This window comes from Salvelinus alpinus, chromosome 12, assembly GCF_045679555.1.
Source record: "Salvelinus alpinus chromosome 12, SLU_Salpinus.1, whole genome shotgun sequence".
NCBI lineage: Eukaryota > Metazoa > Chordata > Actinopteri > Salmoniformes > Salmonidae > Salvelinus > Salvelinus alpinus.
In genome coordinates, this window is record NC_092097.1 from 32,226,418 (window position 1) to 32,242,700 (window position 16,283).

Genomic DNA, 16,283 nt, shown 5'->3' on the forward strand with positions numbered 1-16,283 from the left:
TACAATTGCGTAAAGGGAGGCACATCAGTATGGAACGAATAAGCAAATTATTAAGTGAACTAGCTTTCATCGACACATACTGAATGAGATGTGAGTTTCTGGAGTTGTTGACCTTATTCCATAGATAGTGAAGTGTCCTTATGCAAAATGAAAGATATAGAGAAGGCAGGAAGGAGGCGCAACGCATTCCTGGTTGTTTAGTGGAAAATTTACAGCTGAGTAATAAAACTTTACGACTGAATCGGAAATTGGATTGGCTGTAACTTGACATGTGACTCTCTCTCCATGAACATTAACTTTATACTGTTGTCTCCCCCTGATTACTATCTTTCTCAATCGGTACACGACCTGGCCGTTTAAGCGACAGCATTTCCCGCGTTCTATACAGAAATGTGTTTTCTTTTGCAGCACACCTACATGTTTGCCATTCCATTTGACTGCTACTCCTTCTCCCCTCCCTCTCGCGCTTTGTGTCTCTCCGTCCCTATCCAGTGCTCCCCCTCACTCTCTCTCTATTTCTCTCTCTCTTCCCCTTTCGCGCTCATCGCTGTTAGTGGAAGTGGAACCTGAGTAGATTACTCGGATCCAGGTTGTGGATTGTGATACTTCAGAACCTGAATACCTTTCAATTTCGTTTTACAGCATTGAACAGAATACAAGCGACATATTGGATATTAACAAGTTGGGTTCCTCGGTCTCCTTGGTTTCCCTCCAGCGCTGGTAGCTGCTGGACCAGTGGATGTACGTCACTGTAGCAGCAAGGAGAACGTGGGTAAGTTTGGGTTTCTGCGTTCCTTATTGGTTTACAATTAATCGAATGGTCTGTGGCCTTTGGATGTATTTAAATATGTAACATATATTTTGCTTATTAACGGGGGAAAAAATTCAGAAGTTTACCAAATCATGCATCTAATGTATCTTAATGTATACTTGTATTGACACTGTAGGTCTATGGTCTATGGACATAATGTTTTCCCCTGATATAGGTATAACTATTGTAACGTCATTAGACCTGTTTGTGTAAACATCAAATGCACAAAATAAAGGTATAGTGTATATATTATTGTTTAGTAATAAGCTACACACTCTGTCATTGTAATAAAATAATTGATCGTCTAAAGGCTTTATCTTGTTCTAGAATTTTGGTTAGTGCAGGTAAGTTGCCTTTTTAGGACCTGAGCCTGTGTTTGTAAATTTAGTAATAGGCCAAGCTATATATTCTGCAATTCATCTGCAAGTGGGACTGGGGAACTATTCCTGATATTAGTAGTAGCTCGCTGTAACCCACGTGAGCAATCATTTTGATTCTGACAGAAATAGGCAAGAGGGCCTGTGTGCATCACCAGGACTAGCTTGTGGCAACGCTTCTTGTACCAGACCATGTAATATAACTGGTACCTGTGGGGTATAGAGCCTGCTGGTTGGTGCATTGATGCCTGGCATGATTTACTGTAATGGTTCCGATCAAATTTGAGCTATTTCATTTATTTAACTCTTGAATTGTATGTACATTAAATATCCAGTGTGATACATTATGATACCCAGTCAATCATTCGATGTTAAAAAACGGAACATCTATTTCATTACTAACCATACCTTACTACCAGGCCAAGGTTATTGTTTTGGCTTTAATGTTTAGGACCGATGTCTCTGTGTGACAATGTATTGCGATGGGCCAAGCTGTAGCCTTTCTTATAAACCTTACAATGATATTATACAGTTAGGTAAAGCTGCTCCACATGCGTAAATCAAAGACCCATTGTTCAGTTAGTTACTTATCTGAACCATATTGCAACATGAGCAGGCAAAACAAAGTTAGTATTGATGGTTGGTTGTGCTGACGGTTGTGGTGGTGTCATCATTATAACATTGTGCAAGTATTCGTTTTGTTTATTGAACTGGTACACTAATGTATAATGTGTATAATCTACATATCAGCCTGTACACTAATGTGTATTGTGTATAATGTACATATATATATAAATACACACTTCATCATCATGGATCACCAACGCAAACACTTTATTTAGTTACACAATGGATAGCCTCACGCTTCGAACACACCGACAGTGTATTGTGCAAAATAGTATGCAGCATCATCTGGGTATGTACGCCACAAAAGTTAAAAATGCACTTTATGCTACCATTTCTGTCAAGCCGTCTACTCAGACAGTTTGACGCATACATTCGATAAATCCAATGTATGCACCACACCGAACGCACTGCAACTTCCTCTGCAACGCAATGCTGCAAGGCAAACGCAGCTTTTCATTGGAAATTAATGTAATTCTGGTGTAACAAAATGCAAATGCACTGTCGGTGTGTTCGACGCGTAAGTCAATAACGCATCACAGCAATATAAAATCAAACGTGTGTTTGTCATGCACAGCATTTGGCAATAGACTACAAATTCAGGCTCAAACTTTGATTACCTCTTTTCCCACACCTAATATGTATTACAGTCAACACGGCCATCTAGTGTTAGATCGCAGCACCTCAAAATCCTGTCACTGGCAATACTACTGTGTGATCGATAATGCGAGAACATACATACAGTAGGTCTATGTCAGTAGGGTGTGTTCAGTCACTTTGGTTTTATCTAATTAAATGTTAGCTTTGACACAATATAGGACAAAATAACAACATTATGTTGTTTGGATAGCCCACAGTAAGCTGCACGCGGTGTTGTTCGTAATGCGCCATACATATATTGTGTCATAGTAGGGCCTATTGTAAAGATTCACTGTTAGGAACCTATATGACACGTGGCAAAAACTTTGTGACCACACTGCAGCAACCAACAACCCAATGGCTTTACCGTACTAAAGTGCCATTCCTCGCCAACATTGAGGGTTGTAGACTTCTTTCTATTGAAGATGTATTATTAGTATTATTATTATAGCTTCTGTTGTTGCTGCTTTCCCGGTTCTCTACAGTGAGAGCCAGGTGTCGCTTGGCTTTGTTTGGGATTGACATTTTATGGATGCATAGTCAACAAGTGAGGAAACTCTTTGTAGGCCTATAAGTGAACATCTTTCACCACAAAAGGCTGGCATGTATGCCTGGCCTATAGTGAATGTAATCATAGACAACAGATGTGTAGGCCTATAGCCTACGTGTGAATAGCCTACTAGACTACAACATTTCATAAACATTCTAGCTACTCAAGCTCAATATGAAAAATGAAAATCAAGTACAACATTAAGACTAAATATTTAATCGAGTCAGCAAATTTCATGCCACGATAACATTTTGGGCGTCTAGACAGAACCTGTGCGTAATATTTGGTTGAAACCCAAAACGCTGCACCTAAAATGCACGGGCCTACTAGAAAAGCCATTGATTTTCTATAGGCGCACTCTGTCTATACTGTGGTTGTTTTCATATCAGTTTAATGTTAATTTATTTTGCTGTAAAAGCAGGTAGGGGGTTGCAGGAGAAAGTTAACTGGTAATGCGCTTGTCTTGTCACCTTCACTGGCACCTAATCAGAACATTTCTAAAAACTGCTGAGGGTTTTAGAGAATGGCATAGGGTAAAGTCACTTTTAAAAGCTTTATACTTACAGGTGTAGGCCTTCGATATGTTGCTTTATTTGGTGATACAAATCTTTGAAACTACAAAAAAAGTGGTTCAAAGTATTTAGAGATTATTGGGCATATCGCAAATGTAGGCCTGAATCTCTTTGGTAGGCGATTGTCCCTAACATTCTGAAGGCTATGTTGCACATTCTGCTTTGTGCTTTATTAAAATGTTAGAAATATTCTGAATAACTATGTTCTACAAGAATAATATGAAAGTGCATTGAAACAAAAGCCTTATCGTTATAATGTGAGAGAGACTATTGTAGCCAATTTACTTAATCTCACCTCACTTGCTCACATTGTATATAGACTTATTTTTTTCACTGTATTATTGACTATATGTTTGTTTTACTCCATGTGTAACTATGTGTTGTTGTATGTGTCAAACTGCTTTGCTTTATCTTGGCCAGGTCGCAATTGTAAATGAGAACGTGTTCTCAATTTGCCTACCTGGTTAAATAAAGGTTAAATAAATAAATAAAATAAATGTGATCATTTTGGACAGCTGCTTTTCTTAATTTATTTTAAATAGCCTACGTTTAGGGTTGTTTTGCCCATATAAGATAATATTGTAATTTAATGATGGTTTTATATAATATTTAATCTTAGACCAGTAATATTGAATATAACCCATAACCCTGATACCATAATTGTTATTATTAGTGTAGTATAGTTATTTACTAACCTACTCTCTTCGTGCTACTGGCGCATAAGACAGAGTTAGAGTTGCAATAGTTTGTTTTAGAATGCATCATTTTGCTACTCTTGTATGCTTCTAAGGCTTTGTTAGACTTGCTGTGCCTGCCATAGAAATCCATTTTAACATTATCTGTAACGCTCGTCGTTAGGTGGAAGAGAGGAGGACCAAATCGCAGCGTGGTACGTTTCCATATTTATTGGAACACTTATTAAACACGAACAAAACAATAAACAGAAATGAAACCAACGACACTACAGACCTGAACATGTGAACCTAGTGAAAACAAACAGTGAACACAGCCTACCTAAATATGGTTCCCAATCAGAGACAACGTAAAACACCTGCCTCTGATTGAGAACCATATCAGGCCAATCAGACACACCTAAACCAATGAGACACAAAACATAGAATATTCCCACCCAGCTCACGTCCTGACCAACTAAACAAAGACTAAACAAAGGAAATAAGGTCAGGAACGTGACATTATTAGGACGACATGGTTTTAGTCCGATTCGTTTTTTGTCTGGTTCAAATGTTAGCATATAGGCCAGTACCTGCAGACCTCAAGACCTCCAAAGGTTATAAGTGACCAGTTGTTTTTGCGTGCAAATGCCAGACTGCCTTCCACAAAGGGTGCAATAATACACTTCCTCATACACTTCCACTTCCAAAGGTAAATAAAACCGCTCTCTACATCTCCCCAAACCCAATTCACGTTTCCTTCACAGGTAGCGCATCAACAACATATGTTTTACGCGAGGAATAGAGAAGCACTATTAAAGAGATAGATATAGGTTACTCAATGTGTATAGTCTAATATTGTGTGTATGAGGAGGGGGGGGCTCAATTAATACATGTATTAATTATGTAAAGTAGCATGACAAACAAGGCTTACAGAGATAAAAGGTTCCATGTAAGTTCTCTATTCAATTTACAGAAAGGCTCACCGATAACATCCTACTGCATTCCAACTGCTGCATTTGTCCAACACAGTCTCACATTCAATTCGCGCATATATGTACAAAATGTATTTCAGCAGATTTCGTGCGTTTTTGTGCATTTTTGGGCTGGTTTGGGCTGGTTAAATTCGTTTGAAAATACACGAATTTCTGTGCTACTTAATTCGTGCGAAAAGACACGAATTTAACCAGTAGGCGACACAAGCCTTTGCAACAACCATATAGACGCGATAATTTATATTTCATTTTTGTTCTTCTTAATGGCTAATTCAACGTCATGAATATACAGAAATGTTGTCTTTGTTTAACCATGTTTTAAAATGTGTCGTTGTATGCCTATATGTACTGTTTTAGACTTGCTGAACATAATTTTTGAGAAAAGACGCACATTTACCTGCGACTTAATTCGTGGGAAATATTGTTTTATTAATGCCAATGCTGTTTTCTGTGCTTGATTTCGCTTAATACTTTGGATACTGGTGCACTTGTAATCAGAACGCCTTTTTGTCATGTAGGCAACCATACACGATTTTCTTCATAACCCATTTCATATTTCGTGGAGCCTAAATTACACCATTTTCTTCATAATGCATGTATTACATGTTAATGTAAAATAATGAATTATGTTGGCTTACACTTATGGCCTTTCCAAGGCCTTTCCATACCTTAAGGGAACATTTTAGCACTCGCCATATGGTTAGTGAGAAACGCCACATTGCAAATGTAAGGTCCCTTACTAGACGTCCTGCAACGTTTCTAAAATTCGCGGACGGCGTCATCAAACTAAATCTCTCGGACGTTCGGTTTCCGTTTTATAAAAATAACACATTTTGGTCATTTTTCCGCAGTCTAGGAAATTCCCACCAGAGGGAAAATAAATAATATTGCAAATGCACAAGCACATTGCAAATGCATGTGGCCTTTTCTCCTAAACGGAAAATATTTAGAAGACGTAATGGACAGTTGGCCCCGAACAAGATGGCGTCGAGGCCTCAACGCTTTTTGAGTTATGGCCATTTTTCTGGGATTAAAGGTCAAAAACGTAAAGTAGGGTGCTAATTTGACCGCTTCACGTCAAAGTACATAAGCATACGGTGTCAGGAAAAAAAGAACCAGCCATTTATCTATCGTAATTTAAGAGAAATCGTACATTGACAAATTGGTCATGTTCACAAAAAGGAGTTAAAAAAAAAATAATACAGATCCAGTTGCAGTGTGTTCAGACGAACATTTTTTAAGTGGGTCTCGAAGCTCTGCCACTGCATCGCAGTGCTAGCTGCGCCACCAGAGTCTCTGGGTTCGCGCCCAGGCTCTGCCGCAGCCGGCCGCGACCGGGAGGTCCGTTGGCCTAGCGTCGTCCGGGTTAGGGAGAGTTTGGCCGGTAGGGATATCCTTGTCTCATCGCGCTCCAGCGACTCCTGTGGCGGGCCGGGGGCAGTGCACGCTAGCCAAGGGGGCCATGTGCACGGTGTTTCCTCCGACACATTGGTGCGGCTGGCTTCCGGGTTGGAGGCGCGCTGTGTTAAGAAGCAGTGCGGCTTGGTTGGGTTGTGCTTCGGAGGACGCGTGGCTTTCGACCTTCGTCTCTCCTGAGCCCATACGGGAGTTGTAGCGATGAGACAAGATAGTAATTACTAGCGATTGGATACCACGAAGAAAAGGGGATAAAAGGATGGAGTGAAAAAGTACGGTGCTTAAAGACACACAAAGCCTGAAATGGCATTGCCATTATCTCCAGGCCGTGCCGAGTTCAACGAGATGCCCCGCTTGACCGTAGCTAGCTCGGTCTGAGTGCAGCGACAGGGACAAGAAGAAGGACCCAAATGACCCTTTGACCTCAATTTCATATTTTTTTGCTTTTGGGAGACAGAGAGAGAACCGTTAAGGTTAGAAGCACAATTTGACCTCAGGAACGTTCCTAAGGTCCTCCCGATCTGTGCAAGCCTAACATTGACCATGTGGCATTAACCCTTAATAGTTAAAAGAAGGTGTTTACATCAAACAGTTTACAATGACATGTCTCCCCATAGGAATACATTTCCTGCTCCCCTAAATTCAACCTGAAGCCTATGTGGGTTAATAATGCCTTATGAACCTGTCTTCGATGACGATCCATCAGGCCACTATGAGGTCTACCTGTGTCGATTCTAAAGATTCGATTTTAAATCACCCTAAAAGTGTTTGCCATACCCAACCTGCAGTTTGAGAGAAATAGTGCATTCAACCCTATGTAAATCAGTGAGTTCTTAACGTATAGACTTAAAACTCAGGATTCTGTAAAAGCCCACTCCAATGAGGATATGTGTTTACTTTCAGCTTCCTGTGCCAACCGGAAGTGCCATAATTGGTGTCAAAAGGGCTGTTTCGAAGGGTTAAAAAAGTAACATCTTTCCAAAACTTAATATATGTGAATAGGCAACCCTCATGAATTGTAAATCAGTCATTCATCCCATCAGATTTCAAGGAAAAATTGACACACCCACACAGAAAGGATGGAGTGACACACTGAGGGGCTTAGAGGCAGACAGTGCCTGCAATAGTTACTTTTGTTTGAACTTTTAAAGAACCGTCAGACCTAGAGTTCTGAAACTTTACAAACCTGTTCTAGAGCTCAGGTCGATTAAGCACGGTGAGTTATGTGGCTCTAGAAGGTTCTCCGACCGATAAAAAGCCTCGGTGCATTTGCATTGACTTCAATTCATTTTGAGCATTACAAAATGGTGACATTTAGAAAAGTCCCAGAGTTGCAAGACTAGGTGCATTGAAACCGGCTCGGCCCATAGAGACGGACCCCGACATTTCTGTCCGATAGCTCATTCAAGGACCCCGTAGCAAGGCATGGAAAAAAGTGGATTTTCAGCACCAATTAAGGTTTTGCTCGGGCACCGAATGACCTATCGAGCCGAAACTTGGGATTCGAGGTCGCCTCACATAGGGCTAAACATAATGTGAAAACTGGACCCGCAGCTAGAACATAACTACGTATTATTTGTTTTATTATGGTTTAAATGGAAGGCGCTGTGAATTTTGGGCCTGCTCTGAAATATGTGATAGTTGGCTTCTAAACGAGTTGGAAAAAGTGAGTTTGGAGTCAGATGGTATCAGTTTGGTGTCTGAAAATATGTAATTGGCTGATGGACACTGACTTGCTAGTTGACTTTTGTGCATTTGCAATATGTTTCAACAGTGAAAAAACACCAAAATAGCATTCTGAAATCACCACTAAAAATGACATCACCATAGCCGTGCCGAGTTCAACGAGATGCCCCGCTTGACCGTAGCTTGCTCGGTCTGAGCGCAGCGACAGTGACAAGAAGATGACCCTTGACCTACATTTCAAGTCTTTTGCTTTTGGGAGACAGAGAGAGAACTGTTAAGGTTTAGAAGCACAATTTGACCTCAGGAACGTTCCTAAGGTCTCTGTGCAAGCCTAACATTGACCGTGTGGCATTAACCCTTAACAGTTAAAAGAAGGTGTTTACATCAAACAGTTTACAATGACATCTCACCCCATAGGAACACATTGCCTGCACCCCTAAATTCAACCTGAAGCCTATGTGGGTTATGAATGTCTTATGAACCTGTCTTCAATGACAATCCATCAAGCCACTATGAGGTCTACCTGTGTTGATTCTAAGCTTCCTGGAGCAACCGGAAGTGATAAAATCACCCTAAAAGTGTTTTGCCATACCCAACCAGCAGTTTGTGATATATAGTGCATTCAACCTTGTGTAAATCAGTCAGTTCTTAACGTATAGACTTAAAACTCAGGATTCTGTAAAAGCATACCCCGATCAGGATATGTATTTACTTATAGCTTCCTGTGCCAACCGGAAGTGCCTTAAAATGGGGTCATAGGTGCTGTTTCGAAGGTTTAAAAAAGTCAGATCTTTCCAAAACTTTAAATGTGTGAATCGGTCAACCCTCATGAACTGTAAATCAGTAATTTCGCTAAACAGATGTCAAAGAAAAGCTCTCTCACACACACACACACACACACACACACACACACACACACACACACACACACACACACACACACACACACACACACACACACACACACACACACACACACACAGCAAGGATGGAGTGAAAAAGTATGGTGCTTAAAGACACACAGAGCCTTAAATGCTTTTAGGGGGGATCCAAACTTCCATACCCGCTCTGGGAGCGCTATACTACCGCCCCAAATCAATGGGTGCTGGCCTGAGTGATTTATGGAAGTTTTCAAAAAATATTCTAAGTCCAAACTTTTCATGCACCTGGTATTTTTTTGGGGTTACCAGGCGTCATTTTTCAAAACGGTTGAAATTGCTTTTAGGGGGCATCCAGAGTGTCACATGACCGGATGAGGTAACTATTCTTGTTCTTCTTGTAACTTTCCGGTAGGCTAGAAGCTTTCCGGTGTTTTGCTGCTCGACACAGGTCGACGCAGGTATTGCACTTGATTTATCGTTATCGTAACCGTAGGTGCAGCCAAGTGGAAATACGAAAGCTTTCTAGCTATTTCGCAATGACGGTAATTTGAACACAAGAACGTTTCTAGTGAAAAGGTGCTTACACTCAGAGCCATGTATTTACACTCAGCCACCCTAGCCTTATTACGGGTTAAGGTTTTGGTAATTTTGGTTGGCCAACAAAATGTAAGACTACAATGACTGCATACGTTTCCCCAAATGTTATATGAAAAAAAAATGTTTTGTTATTGATGGACAATGGCAAGGCTGCCATTGTATTTTCAGTTACATTCTGTTCAATAAAAATGGTTTACACGTTTATTTTTTAAGAAATACATGGAACTACAACCGAATAAAACACCATTAACCATCATGCATTGCTTACATTCATTCTATCCTGAAAAGTCTGTTCAGAAAAATCGAAAACAGTACATATAGGCATAAAACCACAATGTTTTAATAGGGATTAAATAAAGACAATATATATATAACCTCTTATGGTTAAATGGTTAAAAAAAGACAAAATATCTATATATTCATTACGTAAAATAAATAAATACAGGCGATCGCGTCTATGGTTGTTGCAACGGCTTGTGTATCGCCTACTGGTTAAATTCGTGTCTTTTCGCACGAATTAAGTAGCACAGAAATTCGTGTATTTTCGCACGAATTAAGTAGCACAGAAATTCGTGTATTTTCAAACGAATTGAACCACCCCAAAAATGCACAAAAACGCACGAAATCTGCTGAAATACATTTTGTACATATATGCACGAATTGAATGTGAGGCTGGGCTGGTTTGTCATATGGCCCGCATTAAAGCAATAGCCTTTTAAAAGCGTTCGGATTTAGAGATCAAAGGCTGTTTGGGGAACACCACGTTTGTATCCGACAACTTCTGCCAGACCCGTGAGCTCATTAGTTCGATTAAACTGAGTGCTGAACTTTTATTTGGAAGGCAGAGTAAGATTGATTAGGCTATGTGGATATCAATCGAAATCATCAAACTTGTCATAAAAGTCGGTTTTATCTTTCCCATGTTACTCCAAAAAGAATAGTCTACCAATGTCTTGTCATACAAATAACGTTAGATAGACCTACGTTGTTTGTGTGGAAGTCTAATATTCTGAGTTTGATATCGAGGCCAAGACAAAACGCCACAGACCCATTTGAAACACATATTAAATATGTTTAGTGGATATTTGAAAATCAAGATGTTAGCTCTATTCTTTTTTCATTCTTTATTTTGTATTGCATTGTCCTACAATAGACCTATTCCGACAATGATTCATATTTTCCATCTCCACACTGGCTTCGCTATTTCATCAACAAATTTCATCAACATATTACAGTTACAACCCTCTAATGTTGCACTGCAATACTGTAACTTAGCCTAGCAATAAATGTTGCTCTCTTGCTGTTGCATTTTATGCTGTAAGGTTTAGGCCTGTAGCCTTCTTTGTAGTAATACACGTTTTTTTTAAAGGCACCACTAAATGTCTTTAATTAAAGTGTATTTTCTTTCCATGCTCTAACGCTAAAGCCTTCCATTCACTAGTGCATTTAATTTATTTGTATGGGCGAGGATTTCCCACACGCGGATACACACAGTGCATGCAGGAGAAGAGTATAGACTAGAATCCGTCATTTGTCTGGTTTTATGACTTCTGTTTTATGACACAGGCGTTAAGACATTCTTTCGCTGTAAAACTGCCATAACCCCCCCCCTTCTGCCGGAAGAATAATTACTGAATAAAGGTGTAACGCAGCTAAAAGCCTCTTGTGCCAATATAAGACTTTTCTTACCTCTTCGAATACGTTTCTCGAATTTTGTGCACCAGGTCTAATTTAATTATTCTAAAACGTTGCATATATCGGGCAACCTCACACGCTATCAAATGTAGCCTAGACCTGTTGATCATTGTGTTATGGGCCTTCATATTATCAGTACATCAACATTCAGTCCATTCATATTAGGCTAAAGCATTCCCTATCTATCTATTTGTTGTTATTATAAATAATATAATTAAAAGTCACCCAAACACGTTTTCTTGACTCTATTTTAACAACTGGATTAGGCCCGCCTAATCCTCTTTTTTCAACATAAATCATGCTTTTTAATCCGTTTAGAAACTATGTAACTCACACCGAAGAAAAACATATTCATCGATTTAAGAGGGCAATATTGTCAAGCTTTTTCGAACTGAATAATTCGATCACACTGTATTGCGGTTATAAACCCTAATCATGTTTTCTCAACCGCGAGGGGTATAGAAACATAACTCCCGCTCTTCTTTAAGGTCTTATCTTTTTTTTTAATTACAAGAGACTGGACTCAAGTCAAATAATTTAAATAGAGCATGCTTGTCTAGCGATGGCATTTATTTCTCTCAATAATTAAATTCCACATTTAGGCTAATTCATTATTGTGAATGTTTATTGCTAAAGGCCTGTCTGATTTAATTCATCCACACACTGAATCTTCTTTATACCTTTGTGAACAGGAGTGTTATTATGTTGCTATGGGATAGTACTGTACAACAAAGAATATGCGTTGCAGGAGCAGATTGGCAAGAGGTGACGTGTGTGTGTACGTGCGTGCGCGTAAATGCTCCCTATGTATGTATTCCTTATGCGTGTATGTGCACGCGCCTGTGTACATGTGTTAGCTTGCGATGGCGTGTGTGTGCGCGCGCATATGCGAGAGTAGTTTCGACAGAGATTTTTTTTTACTGAAGTTACTTTTTCTCCCTCAGTCCCTCTACTCCCTGCTTTTTATTGGAGGAAATTTGGTCAGCTGACATTGTCATCTTGTCCATCCTAGAGTGAGGCTTTAGCAACAACATTCGGCGGTGCCTTGTGTCTTTATTGGCGTCCAGAAATACATTATAAAGAAATCATACAGCGTGCCTGTATTAAAATATAGACTGACAGTGAAAAAAAGAGATTGACTTAATGAGTGTGAGAGAGGGAGAGAATAAAAAGAGAGCTGATATTGAAAGGGAGGGAGGGAAGGGAAAGAGAGGGAGCAAGGGAGAGAGGGAGGTATGAATTCTTATTTCGCAAACCCGTCGCTCTCATGCCATTTAGCTGGTGGTCAAGAGGTTTTACCAAACGTGGCCCTAAACTCAACTACCTATGACTCAGTTCGACACTTCTCCTCCTACGGAACCGCTGTAGCCCAAAACCGGATATATTCCTCGCCTTTCTATTCTTCCCAAGACAACGTTGTATTCGGCTCGACCAGGGGACCGTACGAGTATGGATCCAACTTGTTTTACCAAGACAAGGACGTGCTGCCCAGCTGTAGGCAGAGCAGTTTGGGACAAGGTTCACAAAGCTCGCTCGCGCAGGATTACCCGTCTGATCAAGGCAGGAACGGCTCACAGGAACAAAAGGGGGACATTCAGATCTACCCGTGGATGCAGCGGATGAACTCTCATAGCGGTGAGTAGGCCTATTACAAACTCCTAGAGATGAATTAAACGAGCTGGTCCGTTTTACGACTGGGGAAGCTACTTTTTATCACCCCATAAACCATTGCTACAGCAGCACCCTGTCGCATGCAATAAAGGCCTTTTATCTTCGTAGGAAAAAGTCTCAGTCACAGTCCATCCCCATGTCCCTCAAAACAAAATAGTTTATATATTTTAAGCTAATCCTTTTGTCACCCATATTAAAGAGTTCACGGTATTTCAATACGAATAACCTATAATATCTTCAAATATCACTCAGTGGACTGGGTTCCCCTGATAGCGAAAGTGTGTGTGTTGCGTCAGTATGCACCACCACTGTTGTTGATTATTTAGATAATTGCAAAACATAGGCTAGCATGTAAGAACTGACACGATTAGGCTATATCCTAGACATTCTTTCCGTGTTTTTTTTGTGTGATTATGTTTGCGCGTGTGTTCGGCTAGTGACATTGCATATCCTACGTAAAAATATTGATTATGCCTGATTATGATAATTCAAAATTGTGTTTCCATTCAGGAGTTGGATACGGTTCTGACAGGCGAAGAGGACGCCAAATTTACTCCCGATACCAAACTCTAGAACTTGAAAAGGAATTCCATTTCAACCGCTACTTGACGAGACGCAGACGTATCGAAATCGCCAATGCACTATGTCTCTCCGAACGTCAGATAAAAATCTGGTTCCAGAATCGCCGGATGAAATGGAAAAAGGAAAGCAATCTAACTTCTACTCTCGCCGAAAGTGGTTCGGCAGGGGCAAGTCAAGACACAGGAAAAGAGGACACAGAAGAGGCGACAGAAGAGAAGAAAGAATGAACGACTTCATATCTTAGCCTACTATATGCATCAATCCGCCGTGATGTGAGAATAACTTAACTACCTAGCAAGTACCTAGCAACTATTTTTTGGTACAATAAAAACACTAGTGTATTCAAAGATATGGCTGCGTTAAATGCGATGTGGATGCAAGATATCTCCAGACGTCAATGTTTGCCTTTTTCATTTTATTCTGTATTGATATGAACTTTTCACGGTGACCACAGAATTTCTTTCCTTACTTGACATTCCCTCATATAGCCTACCCAGACTGTTTGTAACGCGAAGACGTTCATTATTGTATTTTCGTAAATGTTGTTGGACAACGATGCAAAACACATGGTTCTCAGATGTCTGTACACCTATGACGAATATGTTTTTCCAAATATAATTGTCAAAAGAATATGTGAATGAAACTACAAGCGTTACATCCACTTGTGTGAAGTATTTATGTTTTTTGGTTTTGCTGTTCTGTTGTACGAAAAAACTATGCTGAATAATAACGACCCACACTACCTAAATCGTTTATACGTTTGTATATATATATGTGTATCTGTTATACATGCCTTAGCCCTGTGAGAGCGTTTGTGTGCAACCCGCAACTTTTTTTGTAGTAAGTAGGCCTACTTTATTTATGTTTAGATATGTACCAGTAGCCTACATTGAGTATGTGGTCAAATAATAATTGACCGATGTGGCTTAGATTGTAGCGTTAGATGAAAATCTAAAATTAAACAATAACAGTGATGTATGACATTTACGTCAAGTCATATTTAATAAAACTGTTAATAAAAAAGTTGTCCATGTCTTTGCGCCCACCATACCAAGTTAGTCTCGTTCTCAAACAGCAGCATTATAGCCCTCCATGCAGGTTAAATGTGTACACATGTCATTGTTCAAGTTTTTTATCCGTCATATAATAGACCCAAAGCCAGCTACCCACCCATTAATGTTTTTTGGACGTTCTTTTTTTAAATTCAAAGCTTTGCCATTTAAAATAAATGAATGTTCTGTGGCTCTCTGATATTTGTCTGTGGCTCTCTGATATTTGTCTGTGGCTCTCTGTGTTAGGGCTCACTGAGATGTTAAAGCAATTCAATTTACCCACATTTTTTCAAAGCCATGCAGGGAAATCTTTGAATAGGCTAGTCATTTCAAATAGCTACATAAATATTGGAAAATGTGGATGGGGAGAGGAGAGGAAACGCAAATCACACACAATTCGATAGAAAATCACTGTGTGAGGCCTGTCTAATTTCCTAGTCTGAATATACTTCCATTTCATCTTACACTGTATGGTTTACGGTTGTGATTCGTGTTATTAGGTAGGCCTATATGTTTACGGAGGACATTCTGTTTGCCTTTGTCTTTTCAGATTAACCAGTGATGCAACTTCAATAAAGACAACTTAGGGTTTCATTTACTCTTATGATAATTATTATGTTGACATTATCATAATGTTGGCATTATCATTCTAAGAGTCGTTGTAGGCTATACAAGTACTCAAACGTATGCACGACTATTTCGATTTCTGCCATACCTGCCATATCGAGAAACTTGTTGCTAGTGATCAGTCAAGCCATTTAGAAAACAATTCCAGATACAATTCAATATAAAACATATAGCCACAGTGAAATAAATGCGAACTTACAGTATAGCGACCCAAAAAAGTAAGCTCAAGTATTGCTAGTACGGTGACTGCATAACAGAAGGCCAAAGTCATATGCCATAGCAATTGATTGTTTAGCCTTCAATTATTATCATTATTATTATTAGCAGTTTATGGTGGAAAAACAATTAAAGAAACCCTACTGACAATTGCGTAAAACTGTGGTCAGACATTATGTAGCCTGACAATTCTATTATAAAGGAGGTTGAAAATTGACCTTGTATTGTTTGGAGACCGACTGCCTGCTCTACGCTACACACTTTTAAGGCTAATTTTAAACCTATAGAGTCATTTTACTATTGTTGATTATGGTGGTAATCAATTAGCTGGTCTGCAAGATTAGGCCATCAATGCAGTTCTATCCTACGAAATAACAATATTCTATGTGCGCGCATGCCTCGATGCGCATAACTGTGTAGTTGTTGCCAGGTAGATCAATACATAGTGTGGCAGAGAGAAGGAGAGGGTGCCCTATTCCCTTGTGTGTTTTATGCTCTTATCCGTCCCTGGCACCAGATGACGCTCTCCGCCTTCCGTCCAGCCCTGCACGGCGAGTGCCCCACCAGGGTCCCCGATGCCCATATCAGGCGTTTCTCCTATTGTCATTAATAACCTCCAAG

The 16,283-nt window shown here is 39.8% G+C and overlaps 1 protein-coding gene and 1 long non-coding RNA gene across 2 annotated transcripts in view; both read left to right on the forward strand.

Annotated features, from left to right (window-relative positions):
* LOC139535890 (uncharacterized) overlaps positions 1–16,283 on the forward strand; it is a 48,826-nt gene continuing 32,543 nt past the window's right edge. The window contains exon 1 of the long non-coding RNA XR_011667216.1: positions 1–772. This is a non-coding gene — a long non-coding RNA (uncharacterized lncRNA). The remainder of the gene's footprint in view (positions 773–16,283) is intronic.
* On the forward strand, positions 11,849–15,413 carry LOC139535889 (homeobox protein Hox-C6-like). The gene is made up of 2 exons (XM_071335773.1): positions 11,849–13,149; positions 13,696–15,413. The coding sequence occupies exons 1-2, from the start codon at positions 12,750–12,752 to the stop codon at positions 13,992–13,994; spliced, it is 699 nt and encodes a 232-aa protein (XP_071191874.1). The 5' UTR covers positions 11,849–12,749; the 3' UTR covers positions 13,995–15,413.

Coding starts and splice junctions, on each gene's coding strand:
- LOC139535889 (XM_071335773.1), top strand. CDS start 12,750: ATGAATTCTTATTTCGCAAACCCGTCGCTCTCATGCCATTTAGCTGGT. Junction 13,150..13,695: donor GCGGATGAACTCTCATAGCG/GTGAGTAGGCCT, acceptor GTTTCCATTCAG/GAGTTGGATACGGTTCTGAC.